We start from the raw sequence: 14,335 nt of genomic DNA, 5'->3' as shown, positions 1-14,335 counted from the left end.
GGGCAGCCTGACCCAGGGTCTCATCATCCTCAACATAAAAAATATCTTCCTTGTATCTAGTCTCAATTTCCCCTCTTTCAGTCACAACAGGCTCTCCTGAAAAGTTTGTCTCCAGCTTTCTGATCAGCTCCTTCAATTATTGAAAGGCTACCAGAAGGTCTGTCTGGAACCTTCTCCAGTCAAAACAATCCCATCTCTCTCAGCCTGGCCTCACAGTAGGGATCTTCAAGTCCTTCAAGCATTCCTGTGGCTTCCTCTGGCCCTGCTCCAACAGGTCCATGTTTCTACTATGCTAAGGACTCCAGAGCTGACCCCAGCACTGCAACTGGGGTCTTGGCAGAGCAGAGCAGAGGGGCAGAATCCTCTCCCTTCTCTTGTTGGCCTATTTCAAGTAACCAGTTAGTGTCACTGACACCAAACTGCAGCTGAACAGAGCTAAGGTGTAGTTTAAACCCCATTCCTTCCAAGCTATACCAAGTCACTCTGGAAACCTTACTAGTCTGTGGGCTGCTGACTTCCGAGGTGAGCTGCACACCTTCCATTAACACAAAGAAAAGCATATCCCTCCTTCCCGGGCTCCTCAATATTCCATAAAGCCAGCTGGTGGGAAGAGTGGCAGCAGCCACACTGCCCAGGTGTGCAGAACAGTTCTGACAAACTGTCCCCTGGGATTAGTCCTGAGCTCCTATGTGGAAGATAGAAGATCCCTGATTTGTTTTCTTGTTTGAAATGCACCAGTCAACACCACTACCATTCAGAACAGGGACTTCAGAGGTGAAACCACAACCAACCACGTTTCTGAGATGAGGCAGAAATTCTAGGAGGAACAAGGCTGCACGGAAGGCAGATGCTCAAGTGAGCAAAGTGACTAAATTGTGTTGGAATGCAGATCTAGTTAAACTCATTCAGAATAGAAGGGAAACTTTGATAGCAACCCATTGAAAGGCAACCACGCTTCACTTGTCTTCCCTAATTAATTCCAGCAGGCTTGATTCAATAGAAATTCTCTTTCAAAACTGAAAGAAGAAAGGTCTCAGGTGCTACTTGAAAGCAGTGGAAGAGGCAGCAGGGAAATGCTTATTCTTCGATGGCAAGAGTTCTCTTGTGACCAGTTCCAGAGTCTTGAAGGCCTCCACTGTGAAGCTGCTAAACAAATGTAAATAGTTGGACTAAGTACAGCCCCACAGCGGCCTGATTGAGGGAGAAGATTAGCCAAGGAGCCAGATCAGCTGAAGAGCTTCCAAAAGAGCAGCTTTGTTCTCAGCAATAGCTTAGGAAGCTTTCCTCACATGCTACCTCAGGAGAGTCCTTTGATCTCTTTTCATCTTTTGTATAGTAACAGGCCACAAGAGTTAAAATATGATCACATTCTTTACATGGAACTATTTCTTACAGGGTCTACACTTGATCTCACTACTCATCAGTAGAGCATTTTATGTAGCCTCAGTGTCAATTACCTCTCTTGTTAAAACATAAAACCATTTTAAGGTTCAAGTACAGCTGGTTTCCACCACTGTTAGTAATTCTTGTCTGCTAAATTTAGTAACTCCTGTTACCCCAGTTTTTCCTGGGTAGATTTGGCTAACTCAGTCTCATTCCAATTCATCTCTCTGCAGTCTGAACAACTTGAAATTTAGTAGCATTTTTATACCTCCTAATTCTTGTCACCCATCAATCCCTGCACAACTTGCAAGTACTGTTCCTAAACTGTTGACAAAGAAACTTACGCAGCATCAATGAAGGACAGACGTGGAAGTAGCATGGCCATCACACCCTCCAGCAATCACATTCAGCCCATGCATTCACATGAATGAGCTGGCAGCTCATGGCTTGGACAGGTTCATTCTGATATGGGTCAAGAACTGGCCGAAGGGCTGGGCTCAGAGAGTGGTGGTGAATGGTGCCACATCCAGTTGGCAGCTGTCATTAGTGGTGTTCCCCAAGGATCTGTGCTGGGCCCAGTCCTGTTCAGTATTGGTCAGGCCACACCTTGAGTACTGTGTCCAGTTCTGGGCTCCTCAATTCAAGAGAGATGTTGAGGTACTGGAAGGTGTCCAGAGAAGGGCAAAGAAGCTGGTGAGGGGCCTGGAACACAAACCCTATGAAGAGAGGCTGAGGGAGCTGAGGGTGTGCAGCCTGGAGGAGGCTCAGGGCTGACCTCATTACTGCCTACATCTACCTGAAGGGAGGCTGTAGCCAGGTGGGGCTTGGTCACTTCTGCCAAGCAACCAGCAACAGAACAAGGGGACACAGTCTCAAGTTGTGCCAGGGGAGGTCTAGGCTGGATGTTAGGAGGATGTTCTTCACAGAGAGTGATTGGCATTGGAATGGGCTGCCCAGGGAGGCGGTGGAGACTCCGTGCCTGGAGGTGTTCAAGAAAAGCCTGGCTGAGGCACTTAGTGCCATGGTCTGGTTGACTGGATAGATCTGGGTGCTAGATTGGACTGGATGATCTTGGAGGTCTCTTCCAAGCTGGTTCATCTATGTTTCTATGAAGAATCTCCAATAATTATGATATTGTACTGGATTATTTTACCAGGTATCTGTCATTTGGTCAGACTTGATTGGCAAGGCAGTCAGGTACTGAAATTGATCATTCAGCAAGTGTGCAAGTCCTGCATGGAAACAACTTCTGCCACCTCCTGTTTTGTCAGTTGCAATAGCAACACTTAACGTGCAAAAGAATTAAAGACATCGACTAAATGGATTCCAAACTTTAAGAGTAATAGTAACAATGTCAGTAATAATGACAATAATTATTATAATAAGTCTTTTTTAAATTAATTGGAAATGCCTTGGGGATCTATCAGGTTTTTGTATCCTTGAATACTATTTTTTCCAAGTATATTGAAAAAAATACACAAAGGAAAATGAACAACTCAGTCACTGAGCTTCTATCAGTTAAGACACTTGACTGCTCTGTGCAAGAAAAAGTAAAGACTTGTAGAAACCAATTTTGGCAGGACTAAGTTTTTGCTGTTTGTAAATCAGTAAATCACAAATTTCTACATACTTTATTTCAAGTTTATCTTGTTAAAACTAAACCTTTCACGTTTTTCATTCCCTGTGAAAGCAACACACTGAATGCCTTCTAGCTACATCTGCACTGAAAAAAAACAACCCCAAACTGTTCAGCCTGGGCTCATATACAGCTACTGCTGGCACAATATCAACATTCATCAATAATGGAATGAAAAACATACCCACTGATGAAAAATGCTTTAACTCCAAGAACTTTCAATCCTGCACTGAGGAAGTTACGCATACCTTCAAAGCAAAGAAAACATCTCCAGGAATCAAGCTGCATTTCTGCTTTTTATTTAAACACATTAAAAAAAATACTTAAGAGCCAATATTTACATATTCAGTCCAATTTCTCTTCAATTTCTTCTGCTTAATAAAGAACAGATTCTTACAGGAATTATCAGAAGTTTTTACAATGAAGCACTGTACTTTTGGAAAAGCCATTAAGTGTCTGCAGAGCATTTAACCTGCTTTCCCAGATCCACAGGAGGACACTGTTCCTCCAACTCCCCCTGAAGACAGAGCATTTTCAGATCATGAACTGCCTTCCAAATACTGAAACCACCAAGTCATGGCTAAAGAACTCTTTAGAAACATGTATTTTGCAGGTAAATTCACTCAGCACCTTTAAAGTCACAGAGAACTAATATATAAAAATGCTTTAAAGCCAAACTTTTTGTCTCTTCTTCCAAATACTGCCAAGTCTTTCTGTGCTTCCTTTCTCAAGCAGCCACTGTGTTCTCAGCTAGGACAGTCTCTCATTCTTTTGCTGTCTTATTAGAGCCAATGTGATCTGCATTTTCAGGTAAATACAATCCCATGCTCTGCAAAATGTTAGAGGTGGGTCCTGCCAGACCAGACTGAGCACTGTAGGATTCGAGCAGGTTAGCTACTAGGTTCATATCCACATCAACTGGAGTCAACTCAGGATTTTCAGCTCCAGAATCAGGGCCAGCACTTTGAGATGTAGTTGCTTTAACAGAACCTGTCTGTGGTATACAGAGAAAGTTTTATTGTAATGTATAAATAGGGTTAAACAAACAAACCAACCCACCCAAAACATAAACCATAAAGGAAGCAAGGAAACATTTCTGCAGCCAACGAAGTTCAGCATGTTCCACAATGTCTTGACAGGCAGGAATTTAGTCACCAAATGCTGATGCCAGTTAAAAATCATCACTTTCCATTCTACAGATTAAGTTCCAAGAGAAGAACAGAGAGGGTTACCAAGCCCTGGCTCAGTTTCCTATTAATCTAGTACGGGACTCAAGCTGCAGCTGCCTGCCTTCCTACTGAAATTGCTTTACTTACATTTTGGAAACTAACTGCAAGTCAAAGCTCAGGTACATTCCCGCTTCAAGAAAATCTATTGAGGTGCCACTGCAGCACATTTTGTTTCCACTTGGGATTCGGGGTTTTTAAATAACTAGTTAGTATATGAACAGAAGATAGAATTCAGGGCTGGGTGATAGGTTGGACTAGATGATCTTGGAGGTCTCTTCCAACCTGGTTGACTCTATGAATTTTTTATCTCATTACTCAGAATGACCATTTCTGGCATCTTTTCTCTGTCCTACTCCCTATCATGCTCCAAACTACAACTGAAAGGCTACTTACCCCTTGTTTTTGGGTGGTGAAACTTTTACCAACATTGGTATGTGCCAGTTCACGATCCATCTCTTTCATATATGACTTGAGGCTGCCTATAAGCTCATTCGGTGATACCTTCTGGTCCTGCCCTTGATTTTCTGCATCTAAGTCTTCATCATTCTCATCAGAGAAGTCAAACTCCTGCTCTTCATCCAGATCATCAGAATCCAGCTCTTCTGAGTCTGTCCCTGTGTATCATTTTGTGTCAGTTCAGAGATCAAACAAATCAGCACAGAACCCTTGAGATGAGCAGAAAACCCCAGGAAGCCAACCAACCGTGAGATATTCTGACAAAAGAAACGAACAAGCAATCTCACCTAAAATTCTGTCTAGGGCTTTTGTGAAGGAATCTACATCAAACGTAACCTGGGATTCATCAGAGGACCTGAAATATAAAAGTATTGTTAAATAAGCAAAGCTTTTATGTTTGCATAAGCCTGAAACAGGCACAGAATGATTTCTCTCAAGCTTGAGGCTGGGACATGTGAACTGATGGTCTTGGAGGTGTTCAGAAGTCTGAGGCCTGTAAGAATTAGGAATGAAACATCAAGTGGAGAAATTCCTGGCATGAAAAAGAAAGCCAGACCAACAATTTTAATTGTTTGTCATGGTCAAATAAAAACTGAAGACAACCAAAATAAGCACGCCTGAATCCTTCTGCAACAAAGTGGTGGTGTTATACCCTGGACAAAGACTTAAAAAGCTGAAAATCTGTGAGGTGCCCTGCCTAGAAAGAACAAAAGGGGCTTTGTTCCCCTCTCTTTTAAGGCTCAGTGGCTTTATCTTTTTGTTGTTGTCTTTTGTTTTTTAAATAACTGAAAATACATACAGTGCAAGTCTGACATTGAGACTAAAAGCTAATTAAAAAGGATCAAAACATTACAAGCATAAATTGATTAGACATGACAATTCACACAGCATTATTTTCTCAATATTATAGCTATAAAAAAGAACCTGGATCATATGCTACTACCTCACTATTTGTTAGTTTTGGTTTGTTGTTTTTTTTTTTTTAATTAAAAGCCTGTCCACACAACATTTCCACACTTTCTTAACTCTCATAATTGATCTAGTGGCATTCTGCTGTTGTCTACGTAGCCATCTCCAGCTAGATCTTTTCTTCCACTGCTGGGAGCAATGAGAGTGACCCACAGTGATTCTTTTCTGCTGCCTCTAGGTGTACAGCAAGTACTTCAGTACTGTAAAAACCACTAATCTACAGGAAATCTAAATACAGCTGTACCACAAAGATCAACAGCCTTATCTCATGAAGACAGCTTCCCTTAACTTCAGCTGCAGTTTTATTTCTGCGCAGCCTCATCAGACAAACCTTGGCAGTCTGCATAGTTAGTCTTTCATGGCAGAAACATTTCAGCATAGATGAACTTGATTTGGAACAAGAAGAAGCCTTCAACTTTAAAAGGATTAAAACAATGTTAAAATCCACAAAGTCAAACTATGTAAGGGTGCTGGAAAATAGCACGGCTCTCAGCATTTTTACCTGCACCAGTGACAATGGTCCCTACACAGTCACTAATAACAGATTTGTTTCAGGCCTCTGCTAAACATAACACTTCCATATTTCAATTCTCTGCATTACAGAACGAACTAAAGGGCTGCAACAGGAGGAAAAAACATTTTACACCAAAATTAAAAGGACTATTACCATGGCATTTCTGCTCCTTCATGTGTGGAGACTTTGGATACAAAAGCCTTCATGCTTTCAGCAACTGCTTCCAGGTCGTATATCTGATCTTCCTCATTTGAGGAAGGAAGAGACTCATTTCTTGCCTCCTTCAGCAGCTGATCTAGGTCATCTGGTGTAATGTTCAGCCAACTGTCATCTGAAAGAACATTGGACACGTTTGGTGTTCTGCACAAGTCTGCCAGCTTACAAGGCCAAGTGCAGAGGGTTCACAGCACTGCTATCATTTTGTAGCTTATTACTGCACTACTAAGTTTTCATCCTGCTACTGAATAACACAGGCAGTGAGAAGCTGAAAAGAGTTCCAATTTCATTTTACTACTTTAGAACTCTGCTTTATAGGCAGCTTAAAACTACCAGATACTGTTCTAGTCACAGGCAATCCTTATAAGGCTGGAAGAAAAGGCTTATACTATGAAGGGGTAACTAACCCAACTTTTGACTACAATCAGCAACACCAAATGTTTGATTTGTGCACTACTGCATCATTCAGAGATACAGGTGTGACCTGTACAACACACTGGTAACAACCAACAACAGAGGAGTGGAAGAAACCAATAGCATAAAGTTTATGTTGGTCTTATACTGGCCATCAGAGTAGAGTGATTAATTAACTCTGTATTGTCAGTACTAGAACTGGTTTAGTATTTTGAAAAGTTTAAATACTTTTTGTCTGGTAGAATTTTGACACAAAGTAATTGGTCTGGTGTAAGTGTGCAGACTGTTACTGATCTAGTGGTATCAAATCAGAGACTGAACCGTGCCAATTCACAGCCCCAACCTTGCTGGCTTACACAAATGAACTACCTTAAGTGAGAGCCCATGAGTAACACCCTTGGTAGTCACAGGAGAGAAACAAGCAGACACAAACTGGTAGAGAGCTGGGAATGTTAACCCACTGCCCTGCCAAATAATAGTTTGTGAGAGTAATAATCTGCCCTCCCATCCAGCTCACCATCCTCTGGAGGAAGACAGGCTGCATCTCTCTCCAGTTCCTTCAAATCAATAGTTGTTGTCTCTAGTAATGTCAAGATTTCATCACCTGGGCTCACTTCAGCAGAGCTAGAAGGAAAAAAAAACCAATCAGGCTACTGAAGTGGATTTTTATTACCATTACAATGTCAATGGCATCACACTCTCCTTATGAAGCTTTTCTCTCAAATTCCTCATTATTCCGTCTACGCAAATAGGTCAAAAAGGTATGTGAATGTAGGGGAAGCACCAAAATACCACTGTGAGTATTAGCCAAAGGAAGTCACAGACAATGACTGCAATTCCTTTTTGATGGCTCCAAAGTCCATTTCTCATGGGCTTTTTTCTTCACATTTATTTTGTCTTGGTAAACATTGGGATTGCCAGGCTGGAAATGTGAGCAACTAACAGTCAAGATATGAGCTGGCAAATTATCAGATATTTTTGTAATGATTCAATGTTTTGGATTTGATTTTGAATAGAACTCTACAGCCAGCTGCCTGGCTTGAGCAAAGGAGACAGATTACTCCATATTTACTATTCACTGGGACTGCTTTTCAATGAAACTTTTAAACACTTTGTTTTTCAGTCACCTCTTAACCCTCTTGGAATAGCTTAGTGTTTTATAGAACCAAGATAAATAGTTAGCCAAGCAATAAATTCTACCAGAAGAGAGTATCCTAGAGAAATTAGTAACTCTGTGTTCCAGCCATAGGACCAATGTCAAGTGTACAATGGAGAAAAGAGGTCTGTTGTTGGTTAACAAGTGTTAAAACAGGCAAGTTAGAGTCCTTGTAGGTAGCGTATGAATTTCAAGTAGCTCTTACCTTTCTGCCTTGGTAACAGACTGCTGGAAGTAATCTTCTGCCATATGCAACAGTTCCAGGTACTTAGCAGATCCTTCCAGCTGGCCCTGTTGAATGTAAAGCACATAGTAGTAGGAATTTAAACAGCTCTTCCTTCCCTTCCTTCTCATAGTCAGGCTTCCTAACTGCCTCTTTGCCACAGGTCACCTTGGAGCCTCCTCTTCTCAAGACTGCACAGCCCCAACTCTTTCAGTCTGTCGTCACAGCAGAGCTGCTCCAGCCCTCTGAGCATCCTTGTGGCCCTTCTCTGGACATGCTTCACTTACATGGGCCCGAGTGGGTCCAAGGTGTTACATATAGATCTTTAAGAAGATTTAATTCTAGAGACACACAAATTAAAGGTGTCCTTAATTTGCATAAAAAGCAGTCATACTTACACACCACATTATGGTTTCCTTCTTTAACTGTATTTTCCCTTTCCTTAGATAAAATAATTCATCCCCAAATCCTGCTTTTTTCCTTTCTAATGTCTAAAAGAAATTAATTCATTTCAAAGGGAAACAAACTCCACTTACCTCCTTCAACACAGCAATTTATTTTCATAGACAGAAGCATTAGATTTCTTGCCCTGCTGTGGCTATTTACCTGAGTTCAAGAACTTAAACTGAAATGTTTACAAAACACACACATAACTTCACCTTAAAATATTCTTTTTCCTTCAAGCTGTTGAGGAATCTCTCCCACAGGGGACCATGAGGCACATTTGTCTTGGAATCAGGAGATACTTTACTGCATTTGGAGCACAAAATTTCAAAGCCATGAGCCTGTATGAGAGATGCAAGAACAAGCATTCAAGCTGTGACAAATTTAAGTGCACTTTTAAATAACTCTGTCTAGAACAGACTATCATTAGATAGCAAACCCAGTTACATGCCAGGTAGCAGTATCTTGCTTTGGAAGTTGCAATCTATCCTTCTCCAGCAATGGAGCACTTTGCCTACGTAGAGGAGCTTTGCAAAGTTAGTCTAGAAGACAGATCTGTAGTGCACCAGCTGCTCCTCACATAAGCATGAAGGCTTTATCTGTTTCTATAGCCTGGGAGGTGCAAGACTGCTCTGTTCTACAGAAGAAAACTCCTGTGGCACCGTGTTCCCAGAAAAACGGATTTGCTGACATTTTTCTGTGCAAGCAGACAATTCAGAAGCAGAGTCATTACTCAGACAGACATTGGCAAGCAAATTAAAGACTAAGTACAAAATGCATTAAAAATAATTACCAGTTTCATGCCCAGCTCATAGGCTTTGTATTGAGGGTGAGATGGGGCGGGCAGTGTGTATCCACTGCGTCTATCCGGAACAAACTTCTGCTGCATCAGCTGTGCATACAAACATTTGGTGAAAGTCACCTGGAAAAGCCAGGACAAAAGAACACTCACTGTAGTGTGACTGTGTTGTGTACAGACATTAACTTCCCACCAGTCCCACCTAAATTTTGCTTTGAAGTACCCATATAGCAGACAGTACCTGAGATGGTTTCTTAGATATATTTGCCTAAGATATTTTGCTTTACTGATCTTACAAAGCATATTCCACGTTGACCTCTTTAAATAAACATGAATTTAATTCAGTCTAAAGATGTTAGAGAAAACTCTCAGTATTCACATCACCAAGGTTATTTTGAAAAATGTGAGACCACTTTTCCATTAATAAAAAACAAGTTGAGATCTCAGGAACAGTCTAGAAGTCCAAAACATGACTCCAAATCTTATTGTGCGGAGTCTAGGGGTATAACTGTGATATAAAGATGTATCAGGTACAACACGGCTTGGGCAGTGCTCATAAAATACTTCATAACATCACTTTCACAAAGCTGTGTAAGGACCTATTAGCTGTAGCTCCTGATTTCAGAAATGCTTACCCTAGTGTCAGCCACTTGAAAGTCTAGCCATGTCAATCTGAAGGCAGAAAAGCAACTACCCTAAGGAATTTTTAATCCTTGTCTAGTGACAAAGGGAAAAAATAATCACAAAGCATGCTGTTTTAAGAACTAAATCCACATACTTATATATATAGGGAACTGCTGGAGTCCAGCAGAGGCTACAAAGATGCTGAAGGGACTGGAACGCCTCTGTGAAAAGGAAAGGCTGAGAGACCTCGGGCTGTTTGGTCTGGAGAAGAGCAGACTGACTGGGGACCCAATCAATGCTGAGCAACAGGTAAAGGGTGGAGGGCAAGAGCATGGAGCCAGTGGTGCCCAGTGCCAGGATGAGGGACAACCGGCACAAACTGGAACCCAGATGGTTCCATCTGAATAGGAGGAAAAACTTCCCTGCTATGAGGGTGCTGAAGCCCTGAAGCAGGCTGCCCAGAGAGGCTGTGGAGTCTCCTTTTCTGGAGATTCCAAACCTACCTGGACACTGTGACCCTGGACAATCTGCTCTGGGTGACCCTGCTTTTGCAGTGGGCGATCAACTGGATGATCTCCAGGGGTCTCTTCCTACTCTCACCACGCTAGAATTCTGTGACACCACTTATCATGGAACATCCACCAGTTACAAGTGCCATCAGGAGGCTCACTTACTGTGGTCATCACACGCTGCTCCGGGGAGAAGGTTCGGAAACAACGGCAGGCGCGCAGATCGACGGGATCGCGTAGGTAAAAGGCCTGGACTGCGGCAGCCACCAGGGACGGGCGCTGCCTCAGCACTGCCACAATGCCTGCTGGAAGGTAGCAGTGGGCTCGGTGAAACGAGGCTTGGATCTTCTCAGGATACCTGTATCACGTTAACATAGGGTGTTAAGTGCATTGAGAGCCCCAACTGCTCCTTTCTAATTGCATATTAAGCTGTTTAGGAGGCCAAGTGCCTTAAGATTATTCTAGACTAAAGTAAAAACTCAGCTAATCTAACACCTGAAATGTCTCCTTTTCTCTGTGTTTATGCATGTGTATATATATATATAGGTATAAAAATTACACATTGCTAATAAAAAATTAATCTCTACTTTGGTAAACTGAATCACTTGTGAACTCAATCAACATGTGCAGCTCTACAGCATCCTTCACCACACCCCATGTACAAGTCATGAGGCTGAAGCTGCCAGATCCTTGAAAAAAGTAACGTACAATGCTGACCAAATCAGTTCTGTTCTACATTTCAGCCTGCAGTCCCCTTTCTCCCTGCACAAAGGGCTTACAAAGCCTCAAAGAACTTTGGGATTTTTCAGCAGAAGAAGGATGACTCTTGACATGGTCAGGTGTGGCATCATAGAACTGAACCACTTTCAGAGTGCTCAGATAACACTACAACCTTGAGGACATGAACATCTTTCTTTAGAAGAATGCCACAGAATGATTTGTAGCTGGTGGTTTCTGAAAAGCAAGCAATTTTATCACATCTAACAGGAAAGTGATTGGTTACAGGAAAGCATCCTAGACAGCCCAGACTCCAGTAACAAAATGCCCACATACCCACTGATGCGTCCCACATACCCACTGATGTGTCCCACATACCCACTGATGCGTCTATAGACTGCTGCTCTGATGGGTTCTGCAGCCAGGCACTCCTCAGACCGTGTGGTTAACAGCGTTAACGCCTGCGAGACTGTCGGGCCGGCAGAAGAGAGGTCACATTCCTGTTCATCTATCTCTGACAGCGGGATGATGTGCAGCTCTCCTTTGTAAAAGAACACCTGGCACACAGTTACATGCTCATCAGGCAGGATAAGAACAGTCCCATACCAAGCAATGCACAGTTTAATACACAAATGCATGTATTTAAACACAGAGAATACTGAAATACAAACAGAGAAATATAGGAAACAGAAATTGTATTTTTTAAATAGATGATGAGGTAAGTGCAGATGTCGAGGACTTGAGCATCTCCTCTATGAAGAAAGACTGAGAAACCTAAGGGTGTTTAATCTTGAGAAGACTGAGAGGGGATCTGATCAAGGTCTATAAATATCTGAGGGGTGGGTGTCAAGTGGATGGGGCCAATCTCTTGTCGCTGGTGCAATAAGACAAGTAATAAGACGAGGAACAATGGATACAAACTTGAACACAGGTTCCACTTCAACAAGAGGAGAAACTTCTTTACAGTGCGGGTGATGGAACATGGGAACAGGCTGCCCAACGAGGTTGTGAAGTCTCATTCTCTGGAGACTTTCAAGACCCTCCTGGACGTGTTCCTGTGCAAACTACCCTAGGTAGTCTGCTGGCTTTTAGCAGGGTGGTTGGACTTGATGATCCCTGAAGGTCCCTTCCAACCTCTAACATTCTGTGATTATCCAATCAGTGAATAAACCCCTCTGTTTAATAAACCCCAAATTGCAGCAAGTTTGGTCAAATACATCTCACTTCCTCAGTAACAGTAATACCCAAAGTTTCTCTTCAGCCAGAGATTTGCTTCAGCAGAATCACACACCGTAACTGAAATGCTGCAGAATAAGATAGGGACTAAAAACATTCAGGTGCTACACGATATTTGTTAGTTTCTGATCATAAGAAAAGAACTGGATGTAACATTATCAACACCCTCACTCCACCTGTTCTTTCAAAAAGAAGGAAAATAACTACAAGCAATCATTCCCAGTGAGGTCTTCTGACTGCAAACTCCAGGTGAAGGAATCTGCTCAATGAATTCACCTATGACAAGATCCAGTCTGTCTCCTTGTAGAGTCACCAAAATACATTATGTAGTTCCCATGTCATTCAAGCTTTCTGTGCACTCCAATAGCCTAGAAACTTGGAAGCCTGGCCAAATTTACTGATTTTACAGATCAAACAATAATCCAAAAGCTTCACTGCCTTCACATCTACTGCCACGAGCATCAAGTTTTAAAAAGTTTCATCAGCTCTGCAGTATGGAACAACTCACAAAGAATGGTTTGTGTGCAAGAGTCAGGTCTAGCTGAATGAGTCCCATGACTTTTGCTAAAGGTTCTGTATTTTTGCCACTAGTATAAGAATGCCTAACAACGTTCTCTCTCTTCCTTCTACCAACCACTTGATGTACCACTTCATGTCTGTAATCATTTCCAGATATCCTTACAGAACACACTAACTCAACACTGCATTCTGCAAGGGCACACAGAGTGGAATCGAGTATCAGAGGTGTCCACTCTCACTCAGCATCCACGGCAAGCATGAAGCAGCTCATTAAACCACTATGAAAACTAACTCTGATGAACAAACCATGCAGTTAAACAAGTCTAATTTCTTCGCTACAAAGGACTCTGGATTTTCGGTGACACTCAAAGAGACTTTGGCTACATAGAAGTGCAAGAGGAAAACTCCAGCTGGTAAGTAAAAGGCCGTGGGGAGCCACCTGCTAGTTGGCACAGAAGTTTCACTCACCCTGTTGTTGCTATTCTCAGGATTCAGCCACTTCGGGAGAAAATCAGCTGCCTCTATTAGGAGAAATTCCCCATCGTTGTCATCGATCCTGGACAAGGGGAAATCGGTTTCTTACCAGGGAAAAGGCACACACAGCACAACACCACCTCGTTACTAATAGCAAGCTCCATATCTGTAAGATTTTTAAGACACGACATTCCCTCAGCCCTTCCTCAGAGAAGGCGCTGCCCTTTCAGCCCCTACCCCAAACGACCACCTCAGCGAGGTGGCACTCGCTACCTGGCAGCCAGCCCCGGGAACTCCCTGGTGATCTCCCGGATAAGGTAGACGATGAACCACTCGTCCTCCACATTATCGCCGAACAGCGTGCTGCCGCCGATGTGCGCCGGAGCTTCGCCTGCCCAGGAGCAGAGAAAGGAGAGGAGGCTGAGCGCCCCGCCGCCCCCTCCCTCACACGCCGCCGCCCCCCACTCGCCGGGCGCCTCCCTCCCACGCCGCCGCTTCCAGCCCGCCGCGCCGCGCCTCACAGCCGAGTCCCCGGGGCTCACCCCGCGGCGGCACGTAGCGCAGGCCGAAGGGCTGCCGCTGCCAGATGTAGGAGGCCAGGAGCGGCGCGAACCGCACTATGATCGCTTCAGCGCAGCGGCGCAGCAACGCCTCGCCGCCCGGCCCCGCCGCCGCCGCGGCAAACAGGCGGTAGTACACAGTATCCTCCGCCGCCGCGGGCCGCCGCAGCCCCTCCATAGCGCCAGGGCGAGCGGGGCCGAGCGGCGCGGCCTGAGCCCGCCCCCGGGGGCGGAGCGGCGTCATGGCGGCGGCGGCG

General features: G+C 43.6%; 1 protein-coding gene across 1 annotated transcript; it reads right to left on the bottom strand.

Annotated features, from left to right (window-relative positions):
* Window positions 1–3,296: 3,296 nt before the first annotated feature.
* ECD (ecdysoneless cell cycle regulator) lies at window positions 3,297–14,297 on the bottom strand. Its single transcript, XM_064145024.1, has 13 exons — window positions 14,061–14,297; window positions 13,792–13,909; window positions 13,513–13,600; window positions 11,668–11,846; window positions 10,738–10,930; window positions 9,434–9,562; window positions 8,856–8,981; window positions 8,179–8,264; window positions 7,335–7,441; window positions 6,341–6,518; window positions 4,992–5,059; window positions 4,642–4,862; window positions 3,297–4,013 (listed from the first exon to the last, which is right to left on the bottom strand). Exons 1-13 carry the CDS (start codon window positions 14,254–14,256, stop codon window positions 3,783–3,785), a joined length of 1,920 nt encoding a protein of 639 aa, XP_064001094.1. The 5' UTR covers window positions 14,257–14,297; the 3' UTR covers window positions 3,297–3,782.
* Between the last annotated feature and the right edge of the window lie 38 nt (window positions 14,298–14,335).

Source organism: Pogoniulus pusillus, chromosome 6, assembly GCF_015220805.1.
Source record: "Pogoniulus pusillus isolate bPogPus1 chromosome 6, bPogPus1.pri, whole genome shotgun sequence".
NCBI classification, from domain to species: domain Eukaryota; kingdom Metazoa; phylum Chordata; class Aves; order Piciformes; family Lybiidae; genus Pogoniulus; species Pogoniulus pusillus.
The sequence above is the reverse complement of the archived record's forward strand: the minus strand, read 5'-3'. Positions and strand labels throughout refer to the sequence as shown.

Bases quoted from the DNA above. Each gene is read 5' to 3' on its own strand.
- ECD (XM_064145024.1), bottom strand. From the start codon at position 14,256: ATGGAGGGGCTGCGGCGGCCCGCGGCGGCGGAGGATACTGTGTACTAC. The intron at 13,910-14,060 runs GTGAGCCCCGGG...GCTCCTGGGCAG, and splicing joins GCGCTACGTGCCGCCGCGGG to GCGAAGCTCCGGCGCACATC. The intron at 8,982-9,433 runs GTAATTATTTTT...TCTCTCATACAG, and splicing joins ATGAGCTGGGCATGAAACTG to GCTCATGGCTTTGAAATTTT.